The following is a 17,260-nucleotide window of genomic DNA, read 5'->3' as shown; positions in this document are numbered from 1 at the left end:
GGCTTTTTCTTTTTTTTCCTGAATTAATATTCAGATTTTTGGTGAGAGTCATCTTATAAATCAAGCAAATACGGTAATTACTGACATTAACTAGCAATTATAAAATGTATTCAAATCTAGAAAAAAAACTATTAAAAGTAAACATGTATGACTTGCTCTTTTGTCAATTCCTTTCAGAGTACAGGAATAGCATACAACATAAAAGTTGATATGACGTTGCTGTAATGTGTGCATTTTAATCAGATATCCAATCAACAATACATGAGAAACCATGGAATTATGTATGTAATTGGATTGTTAACTAGTGAGAAATAAAAGTATGCTCCTTCACCTCTATACATTTTTTCACTCATAGACAAAAATATCTACTGATAAACATCCTATAATAAATAGATTATACATTAACATTTGGGACTGTGCTTAACATAATATGCCAGCTGAATAATATTGCTTGAAAGTCCAGTGGAATACATTTTGTCCGAGGGTATGCGATCATCTGAAGGTCAACCGTGATCACTTAATTCTGCTGCTCTTGGTTACAAGCAAACGCTGTAACTTTTCCTTTAAAAAACAAATAAACATATAATATTAGTTTTTATATATATTGTTAACTTTGTTTTCAAGATGGGACAGAGCACACTAAAGGACGGCATCTGCTCCATGAGTGGCACTAAAGGTACATGGTAGGCGCCATTGGGCAGTTCCCAGTTTGGACCTGTTTTCAAAATAATCTTTCTAATTTAGCCAATTCATCCTACTTTAATTTATATATTTGTAAAAGTTTGCCATAGGCTGGAATACAGATGTTCTCAAACATTCTGCTCTTCGGGTCTGCAAGGTTCTATAGAAATTAATGACATTACCAGATCCTGTTAGTTTGTTGCATAGAGCAAAGTAGGTGTGGATGAATGAAGATGACAGAAGGTACAAGTGGTGCTTTCTGTAGATTGTCTCTAGATTTGCAGTCTTACTGGGGTCCTATACTACCTCGATTATTGCTGAATGATACCGAAACCTGCTAAAGCAACATTCATAAAAAGGTTAATGTAGTCTGGAAACTGTCTGCTCCGTACCAAGAGTATAATGCTTCACCTCTGAGAACTGTCATGGTCCTAAAAGAGATAATGTGGTCCCCTTTACGGTTTCATAAAATAAAAGATATCCTTACTTGTTCCCGGAGTTGCTTTTGAAACCTTTGGCACATGGACTGTAGCTCATCAATAGTCCTAGCCTTTAGTTTAAGCTGCACATTCTTATCCTCGAGGGCTGATATCAATGATTTGCACTGCTCACACTCCTAGAAACACAACACGGAATTGAAACCTAAACCTCATTTACTACTTGGATCAAAATGGAACAGGAAAAAACCCCAGATCTGTTATAATGACTAATTTGACAGTAAAAGTATTATTAAACGCTCATCTACAAACACCAGACAAGCCAGAAGGCCTGTTTTTCCCTCAGAAATCTCATGATGCTGCCTCAACCACAAGGAATTCTGGGTAGGTGCATGTAAATAAGTTTAACAATTATCACCTTTTGCCTCTATATCCACTTTATACATGGATCCCTTGAAAGTAATTGCCCGCTGTACAAGAGGTGCAATAGTCAGATCACCACTCATGGACAGCTGTTTCATCCTTAATGGGTGTCTGTAGATAATAATACATCTACTACCCCTTAAATTTAAGTGGAAGGCTTTCCATCACCTTTACCCACTTTATGTAATGGTAATTTGACAGTTGTCAAATTCAATTATTATTTGACCCTTAGGGTATTATCAAAATAAGGAATTAAAATAATATTATAATACTACAGACATGTTAACACAGTGGCAATAAAGAAACTTCTTGATTGCATGCAGTGACACAGTTAAGTCTTCCCAAAATATACGGTAATGTCAGCTAAACTCAAAGACCAAAAATATGTGGATACCTGACCATCACACCTATATCAGCCTGTGGGACACGTCAAACTGTGGGCATTACTATGGAGTCATTTGGGAAGGCTTTCCATGAGATTGTGCAGTGGGTCTGAGGGAATTTGTGCCCATTTAGCCAAAAAAGCTTTTGTGAGGTCAGACACTGAGGTTGGAGAAGAAGGCCTGGCTCGCAATCAGAGTTTCAATTCATCCCAAAGGTGTTCAGGGGGGCATGGGTAGACCCAGAGCCTGATTTCAGGACGCAATCAGAAGCAGACACTAAGACCTTGCTTTTTGTACAGGGGCACAGTCATGCTGGAACAGGAAAGGGCCTTCCTCAAACATGGAAGCATATAATTGTCTAAAATATCTTTATATAGTGTAGCATTAACATTACCCTTCACTACTAAGGGTGCTAGCCCAAACCCTCAATAACTGCCCCAGACCATTATCCTTCCTCCACCAAACCTGAGAACACATGTGCTGTACACCACTCCAACACTTGCCATTGCACACATTGAGCTTCAGCTTGTATGCAGCTGCTTTGCATGGAAACCCAATTCAGGAAGCTCCCGGCACACAGCGCTTGTGCCAATCTTCCTTCCAGAGGCATTTTGGAACTCTGCAGTAAGTCATGCTACAGGCGATTATTATGTACTACATGCTTCAGCACTCGGCAGCCCTGCTCCCTCAGTGTGCGTGGTCTATCCCTTTTTGACTTCACAATGATCCTATAATGCCACGTTTAAAGACACTGAGATAATCAGTGCGTCCCATTCTACTGCCAATGATTGTCTATGGAGATTTTATTAAATAACTGTTTATTACTTCTCAGCTCATCTCAGCTTCTACAGCCCATCATGCAAAGAGAATACAGTTATGTGACTCCATATAAGTGGTTTGTCATCCCAAACACCACAGGTGTCCACATACTCGTGATCATATATTGTATACTGTACATGATGGTTGATAAATGTTTGGCTAAGGCCTTTAACTTCTAGCTAAAATGCTTTGTTAGTGATGGCATTGTGGTTACATGTGCAGGTTAACTCGCTGGAGAAGAACAAACCATGTTAAGGTATAAGTGGGACTTGCCGTTCCCGCGACCTGGAGTTTTCCCATAGTGACCCAGGAAAAGTGGCTCTGCAACCAGAGTCTCCAGGCAAAACCTAGAGAGTTCCCGGGTATGCCAATTAGCCAGCTTGATGTTCGGAGCTAAGAGTTACTGTTCAGCATATACTGTAATATAGAAATATAACCCTAGACAAAAATATAGCATTCCGGATTAAACAAGTCTACAGATTTCCTTTTTAGAGACACCTCTTGTTTCTTGTATTTTGTCCACATACCTTTTTGGAAGCAGTCTCTTTTCTAAGCTGGGTTTGAAGTAACCGGTTTTGTTCTGTCAATCGATCTAATTCCCTTTGGCGCTCCTCCATTTGCTGCTGATGTTCCCTGCATAATAAATAAATTAAACAATTTTCCTGGATATTTGATAAGCACTCTAGACGCGCATGTGAGCAGCGTACATTTAGGAAACTGATGACTTCATCAAATTTCAGCTTGGCCTGAAAAAAAATATTTATTATGTATATGCTCCACATTCATATATCAGTTGCTCTCCAAGCCCTCTCGGTTTGATATGATCAGCTTCTTCAACTTGTCAAAATTAGTTTTGTGTACAGAATGCTAGCCACTGCAAGGAAGAGGAGCAATTCTATTTCAGGGGCCTTATTGTATTGATAGAGATCAAGATAATGCAGAATATTGATTTATACCACATCCCCCACGTTCTAAGAGATATATTCCAGTGTACTCACATTCAGATAATCCGTGATTTTGCCAGTTATTACATAGAGAAGGACTATGTGAAATAATATTTTTTTCCTGTGGCTTTAAATTGCTCATGATATGTTTTCAAGTAAAAATACATAAGAGCAATTATGTTGCTTATTAATGTTTCTCAAAGCTGTGGCTTCACTATAGGAGAAGGAGGTTTACTCGGTTCCCTAAAACAGCTGAACATATGGATTGGACATAGGGCCAGTCCAAAATTATTCACCGTGCCAGTGTTGAACTTGGACCCGGGGGACTGCAGTGGGGTCATGTAATGCAATGTTATAAGACCCCCACGATAAATGGGCAGCTGATCTAAAGATGTGTGAGCATTGATTATTAAGAGCTCCAGTGCAGGCAAGGTAAGGCTGTGATGTAGTAACATACCCATGTATCAATGTAGTAAAGTGGTATCGATAGAGTGGGGTATGATGGAGTACCTATGTTTTAGGGGAAGTGCGTGTCACAGTAGGAGTGTATGTGTGTATGTGCTATAGTGAAACATCATGTAGGGAAACACTGAAACATCACAGTATGAACCCCTTAATGACAAAGGCCGTACATGTACGGGCTTAAAATGCATTGTTTTCAATGGGTTTAGGGACCGCCCATTGTCCTTAAGGGGTTAAACGTGCACACATTCACTCATTCACCGTGTACAGAGTCTGTTTTTAGGGCAGCCGTGTTATTACAACAGGATCATGTGACACTGTGTTATAAGCCCCCACCTCAGCAAGTAGGCATGCTTGAAGAATCTGGACAGGCCCAGGAAGGTGGGCTACTGCCCCTCTAGCCCACGCAGACAATAAACCTGGGTGTAATAAGGAGTAACATTTAAATCCATAAAAGATGCTTATGTTACAGATTCCTCTTAATGCTAGACTTACTGTATAACTGGTGCATTGTCACATATTTAATCAGCACTATTTTCTGGCATCAATATTTAATAATTAGTGCAAATTAGTTTGGCACATTCCAGACATTTTTGTCAGCTGTTCTGATGCCATTCTTGAATACAGCTTTTGCATGCCTTATTTTTCTTGGCAGAAGGGGGTTTTGATCATTGAATTAACATTCTTTCATTGTATGCCTGCTAGTCAATGGTTTCAGTAAATCATTTTAACCACCAATATTAAACAAAAAAAAAATGCAGAATTTATTTTCAAAAACTAAAGTCATCTTCAGATAAGTGAATGACAGACCTGCTTCCTGAAGATAACATTATAAATGTATCTTATGATTGATATAAAAGAGAGCAATTAATCTAATTCTTACACAGTCTTATGTCTATGAAAGTAGGTTGGATACAAAAGGCTGCCCTGGAGACCAGGACAGCATGACCAGGCTAGACAGCGACCAGAAAGGGTTAGGGCAGACTCTTCCTGGGGGAGGATAGAAAATGTAGAGCGGGCTTATAAGGGCAACCAGAGGGGGCAGTACAGACCTTCAGTTGTGATGACAATGAGTTCTCAGCGAGGGTCTTCTGAGCTAGTGACCTGCGGCTAGGGGGTTGTTGGGGTGTCTGGCTTAGCTTGATGGAAATGCTGAGTGATCTCCATATGGGTGGATTTATATAAAGCTGGATGTGGCTGCGTAGGATTAATTATTTTAATGTTCTATAAGAAGTTTCATTTCTTCAAGTTAACCACTACTTTATTGGTAATAAAGCTGTGGCAAGCTCAATCCAAACTTCTGTGTGTTTATTATGGGTTCATTCAAGGAGGGAGGGCGCGACTTGGCAAAGCCCTATTCATGCGCCTGCTCCTTAATACATTGTGAGATTGTACAAGAAATTCTCTCAATCATTATCAACCCGTTATAAAACTAAATATGCCAATACCAAATATGAAAAATATAAACAGAAAATGTCAAATGAATACATTGTTTGATCTATACATCCGCTAGCAATTTAGGGAGATGCATAGTACAAGTGATGCAATCTCTAATGAGCATGTTTTAACCCTTCAATGCATGTGTGTTTTTAATATTAACGTTCCTGTACTATCATGTCCCTTGTAAATGATATACGTTAGTGTCTTAAACTTAATTTATATTATTAATTCTACTGCAATATTTAAAATTTACATGACCTTGAATATGCTAAACTATGGAGCTCCCGCATACCTGTAACCTGCTTTGGAACAGTAATATTAGAGCAAAGAATGACATATAAAATAAATGGAATATAAAACAGATGTCTTAACTGTACCATGATTTCTCTTTAAAGAGTTCAGAGATTTGGTGCTTGAGTTTTTTAATCTTTTCATCCCTGATTGATATCTGAAGTTGAGTCTGTTCATGTAATGAGGCCACTGCCTCTTCATACTGCATCAAATACAAAATGTAAAACTTCATTATTAACTTATACAACAAATCGGGATTATAAGAGAAGTAAGTCAGTGGTCTGCACCACAACCTTGGTCCTCATTACATTGTTAAATGTCAAGAAAACACCATAAAACGTACCTGATCCTTTAACTCTTGAATCATCTTCTCATAACGCATAATACTTTCATTTAAGAGCCGATCCCTTTCCTCCACCAGATTCTGGACTTCCTCCAGCTTATTTCTTGTTCTTTCATGGCTGTTTACTTCTTCTTCTATATCTTTGTTATATTGCGTCTCCTGCAATAGAAAGTTATTGCAATCTGACCATTTCGCTGCTAACACACTGCTTACTACTTAATATTTAATGGACCTTTAATGACAGACTGACATCAACTTAGTATTTACATTAACATTACAAAAACATGCATATAAATCATCATAAAATGAATCCTGTCTTGTGTCATTTTATTCAAGCCATTTATGATAGGGATTTAGCACCTCTAGTATTTGTGTTTAGTCACTTGGGATGTACTACCTGTGGCAGTATACATTTTCAGCTTGCAACCGTTAATTTGATGCCCATCTGTAAGTGTCCTCACAGATCCGCATTAATCTTTTCTTATTTGCTGAATTACTTGGAATTTTTATGGCTTATTATTGTTGTTTTGATAACCCTTTCACAGGTTGAAGATGAGTACTCAAGGCCATCCTTTGACAATCCTGGAACTTTTTACGAGAGTCATCTTGCCTTCCCTTTTCTTTTGATCTAGAGACTCAGACCTTAATCAGTATTTGGTCTTTTTTAGAGACTTAACTCAAACAAGGTACTTTTTTAAATAAAATAATATATTCATTGATGTGGCATAAACAGAGCCGGCCTTTTATATGGAGGATGTTAAATAAAGTAAAAAAAAGTTAAAAAAACAAAACAAAAAAAACCAATGCTTTAAGTCCCGGGCAGGTGCCCCTGTTGCCATGGCGCCCCCTGTGCGGCCGCACACGTCGCACACCCCTAAGGCAGGCCCTGGGCATAAATGTATTTACAACTAGGTGTTTAGGCCAGCAAACAAATAAGGTAAGTGACAAATCATATTCATGTGCCTGGGATGCACTCAAGCCCTGTATCCCTAAGGCTTTTATGCCTATGATCTATTGATATGACTGTAAACTATTCCCTGAAATATCTGGCTACACTACCTTATCATGAAGTGCTCTCTTCAGATTGTATAATGTCGTATCTTTCTTCTCGATTAATGCTTTAAGGAAGAGGTTCTCTTTTTCTAAAGCTCTTATGTTTGATAGAGAAGTACCTTCTTCGTCACCAGATACCTAGGTTGAGAAAAGATCCTAAGTTATTGTTTTCATTCGACACAATAACAACATTTTATGGAAGCTTTTTCAACAAGTGGTTGCTAAGTAATTCATCATGATGAATGACCTCCTAAATTCTACATTGGATGGAAATGATTAATATGTTGCATAAAAGCGATCCAGGATCAGGATATTTCCCTTCTAATACCGTAGTTAAGGTCTCCATGAAGACCAAGAATAGAACCGTTTGGTTATCTCGATTGATGACTGGCTACTCAGAATCTTCTTCAAGGGATGTTTAAGGATGGATAATGTGCTCATCTTGCATTTTGTCATGTGATATACAACAGCCCACATTACATTCATAAATTCACTAAATAACTATATAAAGTCAGAGTAAGTTCTTCCTTAGACTTTTCCACACAGACTTCCGTATAGACCATGTAGAGACTTACCGTCATGACTCGAGTATGGCTGTACATCCTATTCTTTTACACAATGCTCTAAGGTAAAGGGATAGGGTTTCATTCACAAATTAAGAAAGAAAGGGGAAAGCACTAAAGATCACTATACATACTTCAGACCTATAGCTAAATAAATTATAAATTCCTGGTACTATTAAATGCCCAATTCCATCGCAAAAAATGTGTTAATCATGTAAACATTTGTCCATTAGTATATGTAATATATAATCTTTATTGAAATTGACCCTTAGTTACTAAATGAACCAGTGAACAAAATGTAATTGCTAATTGGGTTCAATTTAACTAGATCCATGAGGCGTTATTACTGCCAACCTTGTTGCATCTAAACATCAATTAAATAGAACCTGTTTTGTAAAGTGAAGTAGGCTAAAAGGTATAAAAAAAAAGCAGCACATGATGAAACAAAGTCGTTGACATCTATTAGTCTGGAAAGGGTTACAAATCCATTTCTAAGGCTTTGGGATTCCAGAGAACCACAACGAGAGCCATTATCTACAAATGGAGACAACTTGAAACAGTGGTAAACCTTCCTAGGAGTGACTGGCCTGCCAAGATTCCCCCCCAGAGCACACGGACAACTCATCAAGGAGGACTCAAATGAACCCAGACTAACATGTAAAGGACCACAAGCCTCGCTTGCCTTAGTTAAGGAATCAGTATTCAAGATTCCACAATAAAAATGTCAGAGAAGAGCCTTGGGTTAGTGGTGCAATGGAAAGAGGGAGAATGCTGGAGTGTGTATCTGTACTGTATGTGTATAAGATTGGAGAGAGTGGGTGTTAGAGTGAGTTTGCGGAGTTTGCGGATTTTTAGCTAATGATGTATCGGTTCTGTTTCCTGTTCTGTAGCAAAGTTGTTTCATTTGCTTTATGATGTTTAAAGGCAGCACAATCTAGTTAAAGCTCTTGCAATGGCTTTTTACCTTCTCCGCTGCTGCAGCACTTAGTTTAACACGACACAAACGCAAGCACTAATTCCTTGTTGCCATAGAAACAAAAAAAAGCTTGTTAAAAGTTTCTGCTGCGTGTATGTCATTAAACCTTCAGACGAAAGAATACAATGACAGATTTATTAAGGTTATTAAGGACTTATTTGGTTAATATACTAGAGCAGGGGCGTCCAACATGCAGCCCGCCTGACCTCGTGGTGCGGCCCGGGTGAGATCTACAGCCAGGGCAACCGGGATTGCAGGATCGCAACAGCCCTGCTGCTTTCCTGTGGGTTGCTTGCATACACTTTGAGAGCAGTGTCGTTTGTACCGCACAGGGGAAGCAGAACCCAATTGACGTAACGTCACATGACTCTGCTCCATTCCTGCTTCCTTTGTGCGGTACAAGAGAAGTCGTTTGCACAGAATGCGAACAACGCAGAGGGAAGCAGCGGCCCCTGCGAAAGTCTGCGAACGGCACTGAGAGAGCTGCAGTGCAGGTAAAGGGGTGGGGGAGGGTGTATGAATGAGTATGTGTGATTAAGTGGGGGGGCATAACACAGGGATGCTGTAAGTGATGTGCAGACCCCATACTGCTGGCAGCATCAATACACAAGGGGGGGGCAGCTAGCCAGGTTTCAGCATGTACTGGCTGACTTGGCATGATAGGAGTGTGATTGCTAACAGCAATCACAGTCCTATCATGCCCAGGTTCAAGCATGTACTGGTTGTCTGAGCATGATAGGAGTGTGATTGCTGTTAACAATCATATATATATTGCGACAGGCCTCCCTTTTCCTTGGGATTTTTGTCAAGGATCTTGGTTGTTACCACAGTCTTCTAGGGTAAATGAAGCCCAGGATACATCCAGCTCAGTATCAATGTTTATTTTACAGGAAGAAACAGCAGCAGTTATAAGCAGCACAGGATAACAGTCTTTGCTTGAGCACTGACTTAGTACAAAAGAGCTCCAAACATTCACCTTCCAACAAGTCACAAGTTTCCATCAAAATGGCTTTTCAGAGAGAAACCACACTCCTCAGTTCCTCAGCTCTCCCAGCTGGAATAACAATGGCCTCTTTTCCTGAATCAGGCTCAGTTCCTTTTACCCTCTGCCTGCTAATTAATCAACCACAGGTGAGCTGCTACTTAGTCCACACCTGTGGAGCTCCTGTCCAGAATGCAGACTCTGGACTGGATCAATACAGCAATTAGTGCTGTTGGAGCACTGGCCCACCCTGCTCTTCCAGATGCTCCGCCCCAGGGACCCTTACCATGTTTTGCAAACTGCCAGTAATGCAGTTTGTAGTCAAACAACATCTTTCCCTGGGACTTCAATTTTACACATAAGGACACACAAAGTTAGCCAGAGTAGGGCGTATTACCGCCCATCCACTACTGTACCGGCCTTTCTGTCACATATCCTCCCCCCCAGCTCATTCCTACAAGGGTGAGCGACCATGGATATCAAGGAGTGTACCCTGGAGAGCCCGTCCGCATTTCCTTGTTTAAGACCTGCTCTGTGTTCCACAGTAAAATTGAAGGGTTGTAAACTGAGGAACCACCTGGTTACCCTTGCATTTGTTTCTTTATTTTGAGACATCCATGTTAGAGGAGCATGGTCGGTAATTAATCTAAATTTCCTCCCCAGAAGATAGTACCTAAGAGCCTCTAAAGCCCACTTAATCGCCAGACACTCCTTCTCTACTATGGAGTAATTCTTTTCTTGTGGGTTTAGTTTTCTGCTCAAATAAAAAACAGGATGTTCTTCACCTTGGTACTCTTGGGAAAGGACAGCCCCCAAGCCAACATCAGAAGCATCAGTTTGTACCATAAATTCTCTAGAAAAGTCTGGAGTTACCAAGACCGGCTGAGCACAGAGAGCTCCTTTTAATGTATGAAAAGCTTGATCTGCTTCTGGAGACCACTTAACAGAAACCGGGGATCTTGCTTTTGTAAGGTCAGTTAAAGGGGCTGCAATAGTAGCAAAATCACGAATGAACCTTCTATAATAACTAGTTAACCCTAAAAATGCCCTCACTTGCTTTTTTGTGAGTGGTCGAGGCCAGTTTTGTATAGATTCCACTTTTGCCAACTGAGGCTTAACCAACCCTCTCCCTATCGAATAGCCCAAGTACTTTGCCTCTTCAAGGCCAATAGTGCACTTGGCAGGATTGGCAGTTAAGCCAGCAGAGCGAATAGAATTAAGTACAGCTTGAATTTTAGGGAGATGAGATTCCCAGTCTGTACTATGGATAACAACATCATCGAGGTATGCTGCAGCATAACGGACGTGAGGCCTTAGAATCTTATCCATCATGAAAAGTGGCAGGGGCCCCATGTAACCCAAATGGTAATACAGTATATTGAAAAAGACCATTTGGTGTTGAAAAAGCAGTTTTTTCCTTTGCCTGTTCAGTGAGTGGGACCTGCCAGTATCCTTTTGTTAAATCTAGGGTCGTCAGGTAACGAGCCTTCCCCAGCCTTTCTATCAATTCATCAACGCGAGGCATCGGATATGTGTCAAATTTTGAAATGCAATTTAACTTACGATAATCATTACAGAATCTTATAGTGCCGTCAGGTTTTGGAACCAGCACAATAGGACTGTTCCATTCACTATGGGATTCTTCAATTACCCCCAGCTTTAACATTTTTTCCACCTCCAAGGTTATAGCTTTCCTCCGAGCTTCGGGAATTCTGTATGGTTTTAAGTTTACCTTTTTCCCGGGTTCTGTTATTACATTATGTTTGATGATACTAGTCCTTCCTGGGACTGCAGAGAAAATGTCCTTGTTTCTCCTGACAAAATCTCTGACTTCTTGTTTCTGATGCCCTGAGAGTGTTTCTGGAATATTTACCTCAGGATCAGGGATGGGAGGCTCTGGGGGCTTCAAAGCCGTTAAGACTTCCCTATCTTTCCAAGGTTTTAACAAATTGATATGATAGAGCTGCTCAGGTTTTCTCCTACCTGGCTGCTTTACTTTATAGTTAACCTCTCCCACCTTTTCAATGATCTCATAGGGGTCATGCCAAGTTGCAAGAAACTTATTCTCCACTGTAGGAACCAACACTAGTACTCTGTCCCCAGGTTGGAATACCCTGATCCTAGAATTACGATTATAGCAATTTTTCTGTGCTTCCTGAGCTTTCTGCATATGTTCTCTGACTACAGGCATGACGGCTGCCATTCGGTCCTGCATCTGTGCTATATGCTCAATCACACTTCGGTAAGGTGTGGTTTCCTGCTCCCATGTCTCTTTAGCGATGTCTAACAATCCACGAGGATGTCTCCCATATAATAACTCAAAGGGTGAGAAGCCAGTGGAGGATTGGGGAACTTCCCTAATGGAGAACATTAGGTATGGTAACAAAAAGTCCCAATTTTTGCCATCAGTGTCTACCACTTTCCGTAACATACTTTTTAGAGTTTTATTAAACCTCTCGACTAAACCGTCAGTCTGGGGATGGTAAACTGAGGTCCTAATATGCTTCACTTGAAGGAATTTGCACAACTCTTTCATGACTTTGGACATAAACGGGGTTCCTTGATCCGTTAGTATCTCTTTAGGAATACCCACTCTACTAAACATTAACATGAGCTCTTTTGCTATATACTTTGCAGACATATTACGTAGGGGAACTGCTTCTGGATAACGAGTTGCATAGTCCATAACAACCAAAATATATTGGTGTCCCCTAGCTGATTTTACCAATGGCCCCACTAAGTCCATAGCAATCCTTTCAAAGGGTATGTCAATTATAGGTAGAGGTATCAGTGGGCTACGAAAAGCCTTGAAAGGGGCTCTGAGTTGGCACTCAGGACAAGAGGAACAATAGTTTGTTACTGCAGCAAATACCCCAGGCCAGTAAAATCGTCTAAGAATTCTCTCTCGTGTTTTTTCTACTCCCAGGTGTCCACCCAAAATGTGGCTATGTCCAAGACTAAGTACGATTTTTCGGAAAGCCTGGGGAACCAATAACTGTTTAGTGGTATCTACACCCTTTCTTTCTACTCTATATATCAGATCATTGATTACTTCAAAGTAGGGATTGGGCAATCTGTTTTCTGGCTGATTAACAACTCCATTTGTGACTTGAATATTATTTCTAGCAGCAACTAATGTAGGATCTTCCCATTGAGCACATTTAAAATTAACCGGACTGACCCCTAACTCTGGGAAATCATCCTCCTTCTCTGTGCTAGTACCAGCCTCCTCTCGGTTTCCAACAGTATTATCCCCTACTAATACAGGTAAAGGGTGGAAAGCTTTACATTTATTTTGTCTCATGTCATCCAGATCATCTTCCAAATCAACATCAGAAAAGGGAAACACAGACCCTTCACCAGTTTGACTGCTTCCTAATGAGGTATGGCCTGAGTTTTCTGTGGATCCCCACAGCTGGAGAAAGTTGGGGAAGTCTCGTCCAATCACCACATCATGTGCTAAACTGGGCATTACACCTACTCTATATTTTATATTACCATACTCAGTTTCAATTTGTACCTCAGCAGTGGGATATTCTCGCTTGTCACCGTGTACACAGATAATTCCCATTTTATGTACATGATCTGTTTCTACCTCAGGTATTATCGACTCGGCTACTAAAGTGACCATGCTCCCTGAATCTAGCAGTGCTCTAGACATTTTCCCATTTACATTCACATAACACCAATGAGAATTATCATTATTAGCAGAACCAACACATTGATAAAGAGAACATGGATTTTCCCCCATATTGCATTCCATACGTTCGTCGTTGAGTGGGCAGTCCTTGGCTGTATGACCAACCTCGTTACATTTATAACATTTGATAACATAGTCATATCCCCAATTAGTTCTTTTCCCAGGTTTGTTATGTCTGAATGCGGCTCTGACTCCTGGAATAGCGTCTCTGGTGTCTTGTGCATATACCTGCCGTTCTTCAGTACCCCTTAAATCATAAACAGTCTTACCAGCTTTCCCAGGATCTTGGATCTTCTGATTGCGGGATTGCTCAGTTGAAACAGGACGTGCAAGTTCTCCTGCAGCTACATACCTCTCCACCAAAGCAATTAATTGGTCTGCTGTCTGAGGGTCACTTTGACTAACCCATCTACGCAGAGTGGGAGGCAAGCCCCGCAAAAAACGGTCCATTACTAAGAGTTCCACAATGTGACTAGCTGAGTTGACCTCCGGCTGTAACCACTTCCTGGCCAGATGTATTAGGTCAAACATTTGGGATCTTGCAGCTTTGTCAGAGGAATATGACCATGAATGGAACCTTTGTGCACGTACTGCTGAAGTTACTCCAAGCCTTGCCAGGATTTCATCCTTCAACTTGCTGTAGTCACTGGCCTGTGCTAGCTCCAAGTCATAGTAGGCCTTCTGGGGTTCTCCACTCAGGAACGGTGCCAGTATGCTTGCCCACTCAGCTGCCGGCCATCCTTCTCTCGCTGCTGTGCGTTCAAAAGCCAGAAGATATGCCTCAGTGTCATCTACTGCAGTCATCTTTTGAAGATAGTGACTTGCCCGAATCACCTTGGGTCCTTGATAGGTCCCTTCAGAGTCCCAGTTCAGCTTTTCAGACAAAGCGTGAATCTCCTGCTGTAGCGCATGGGTAGCGGTTTGCTGTTCCTCACGGGTCACTCTGAATGCCTCAGCTTGTGTCATAACAATCTGCTGTACCAAGGTCTCAGTGCTTTCCTTCTGTGCTTTGGCCATTATCATAGCATTCTCTGCTTGAGCCAGCACCAGCTGCTGTAGGGCTGCACTATTTTCTGCAGCTCTCCTATTAGCTTCCTGCTGTGCAGAAGTAGACTGGATCAGTGCTTTAATAACTTCCTCCATGGTGAGCTGTAAATGGCTTCTACCCACAGACTTACGTGGATGCCCGCAATCTCCACCATATGCGACAGGCCTCCCTTTTCCTTGGGATTTTTGTCAAGGATCTTGGTTGTTACCACAGTCTTCTAGGGTAAATGAAGCCCAGGATACATCCAGCTCAGTATCAATGTTTATTTTACAGGAAGAAACAGCAGCAGTTATAAGCAGCACAGGATAACAGTCTTTGCTTGAGCACTGACTTAGTACAAAAGAGCTCCAAACATTCACCTTCCAACAAGTCACAAGTTTCCATCAAAATGGCTTTTCAGAGAGAAACCACACTCCTCAGTTCCTCAGCTCTCCCAGCTGGAATAACAATGGCCTCTTTTCCTGAATCAGGCTCAGTTCCTTTTACCCTCTGCCTGCTAATTAATCAACCACAGGTGAGCTGCTACTTAGTCCACACCTGTGGAGCTCCTGTCCAGAATGCAGACTCTGGACTGGATCAATACAGCAATTAGTGCTGTTGGAGCACTGGCCCACCCTGCTCTTCCAGATGCTCCGCCCCAGGGACCCTTACCATGTTTTGCAAACTGCCAGTAATGCAGTTTGTAGTCAAACAACATCTTTCCCTGGGACTTCAATTTTACACATAAGGACACACAAAGTTAGCCAGAGTAGGGCGTATTACCGCCCATCCACTACTGTACCGGCCTTTCTGTCACAATATATATATATATATATATATATATATATATTGTTATTGAATTTTTTTGTCCAATTTTGGTGTGTTAACCACACTTTTCTTAAACGTAAGTAACACACCAAAATTGGACAAGAAAAATACAATAACAATATTCATTTATGTATGATTGTTAACAGCAATCACACTCCTATCATGCAACCAGTACATGCTGGAATCTGGGTATGCCTGAAAATGCTGTTAACAATCATATATATATATATATATATATATATATATATATATTAACATTGTTATTGATTTTTTTGTACAATTTTGGTGTGTTACTTACTTTTATTAAAAGTGTGGTTATATTTTTACATTTTATTTTTGGGGGGGCATTTTCGGTTTTGGCTAAGTGAACCCTGAATTTTCTGTTTCGGTCCATCCCTAGAATAAATAGAACTATTTAATTTTTACTTATCCAGAATCCCAAATTTGTAGTCACTTCAGATGATAAAACTTTCTAGGCCCATAAATTAGTGAGAGGAAAGTAAAGGTTTTACTTTATTTCAATTTGCATATCTTATTAAAGGCCATGTTTTCTCTCAGTAAAAAATTAGTGTCGCCCTCGCACGTATATAATTGTGATGAAGTGGCCCAATGCAGAAAAAACTTGGACACCCCTGTACTAGAGAGTGCAATTTAGCTGTTTTCCCCTAAATGCATGAAATAGATGATGCCAAACTTTGTAAATAAATAATAAATTGGGAAGATTGCGATTGGAACCACAGAAAGACCAAGTTTTTTACACTCAACTCACCTGAATTGCTTTGGACATAACAGCTGTCCGTGTCATTTCTGGTCTCTGATTGCCAGGAAACTTTTTAGTTGCTTTATTCACTAAAAGGCTGGTACTTAGTCTTACATGTTGAATCCCTAGAGCGACTCCAGCAATACCGGGAAGACTTTCTTTCTTACTTTTATTGTTTGCAAGGAGTGATTCTACTGTTGCACTCTGTGTAGGCTCCAGTTCTGTTACTACACTTGCAACTAATCTTGAGGTTTTCTTCATTCTTGATGTTGTTCTCCGCAGAGCTAATGGGTCATTAAATTTAGATCCAGAAGAACTGGAAATCATCGACGGTAGAAAAGCAGAGTCATGGCAGTTTCCTTCCTGCGGTTAAGACAGGATAAATGATGATCATATATACTTGTCATTAACAAACAGCAGAACAGGGCTTTCTGGACGCTTTAAAAATACCCCAGATGGAATCGGTATGTTTTTCTTATGCAAAGAGGCACACATAATTTGGGTTTAATATAAAAATAAGCTGGTTTAGCTAGCAGGTGCTATATGAACAGGTCTGAATGGATTTTGTACATGTAAAAAATGTATTCGATTTATTGTGCATATTTGTAAATAATATCACCAACTAGGATATATAGTTTCTTTTGTTAATTTGGCATTAAAGCATGATTTTTGGTACTGTTAGGCATCCAAATCTTTCCCAGGAACAATCATGTAAAATGATGCCTCATTAATATCTTTTGATGGGAACATTTAATTGTCATGTGACACAAAAGTAGGCACTGATACATTGTTGCCATAGAAATGGAAAAGCTTCTTAAAAGTGTGGATTGTTTTTAGATGACCAAATCATCAGAGGGAAGAATAAAATGACAGATCTGCCAAGATGTATTTGCTTAACATACTAGAGAATGTAAATAATGTCTAAGTGGAACAGCACTTTTAATTGTAAATACAAGTACATTTTGACAATATCAGCAGCGACCAATTGACACTTCTGCTTCTCCGTATTGAATACATTATCTATACTCTTACATATACAGGTGGAAAGACAATGAACAGCGGGTGGGCTTTATGGGTGGGTTTCTCCAAACGGCACAGCAGGTTTCCGGCACACCGCGGCCTCCTCCCTTTTCCTCGTTGCTAGGATA

At 40.4% G+C, this 17,260-nt stretch overlaps 1 protein-coding gene across 1 annotated transcript; it reads right to left on the bottom strand.

Moving 5' to 3' along the window:
• Window positions 1-280: 280 nt before the first annotated feature.
• LOC128483663 (golgin subfamily A member 6-like protein 22) lies at window positions 281-17,236 on the bottom strand. The gene is made up of 8 exons (XM_053459925.1): window positions 17,145-17,236; window positions 16,122-16,475; window positions 7,283-7,414; window positions 6,224-6,382; window positions 5,967-6,082; window positions 3,271-3,376; window positions 1,169-1,297; window positions 281-561 (listed from the first exon to the last, which is right to left on the bottom strand). The coding sequence occupies exons 2-8, from the start codon at window positions 16,437-16,439 to the stop codon at window positions 514-516; spliced, it is 1,008 nt and encodes a 335-aa protein (XP_053315900.1). The 5' UTR covers window positions 16,440-16,475; window positions 17,145-17,236; the 3' UTR covers window positions 281-513.
• Between the last annotated feature and the right edge of the window lie 24 nt (window positions 17,237-17,260).

This window comes from Spea bombifrons, chromosome 3 (genome assembly GCF_027358695.1).
Source record: "Spea bombifrons isolate aSpeBom1 chromosome 3, aSpeBom1.2.pri, whole genome shotgun sequence".
Taxonomy (NCBI): domain Eukaryota; kingdom Metazoa; phylum Chordata; class Amphibia; order Anura; family Pelobatidae; genus Spea; species Spea bombifrons.
The sequence above is the reverse complement of the archived record's forward strand: the minus strand, read 5'-3'. Positions and strand labels throughout refer to the sequence as shown.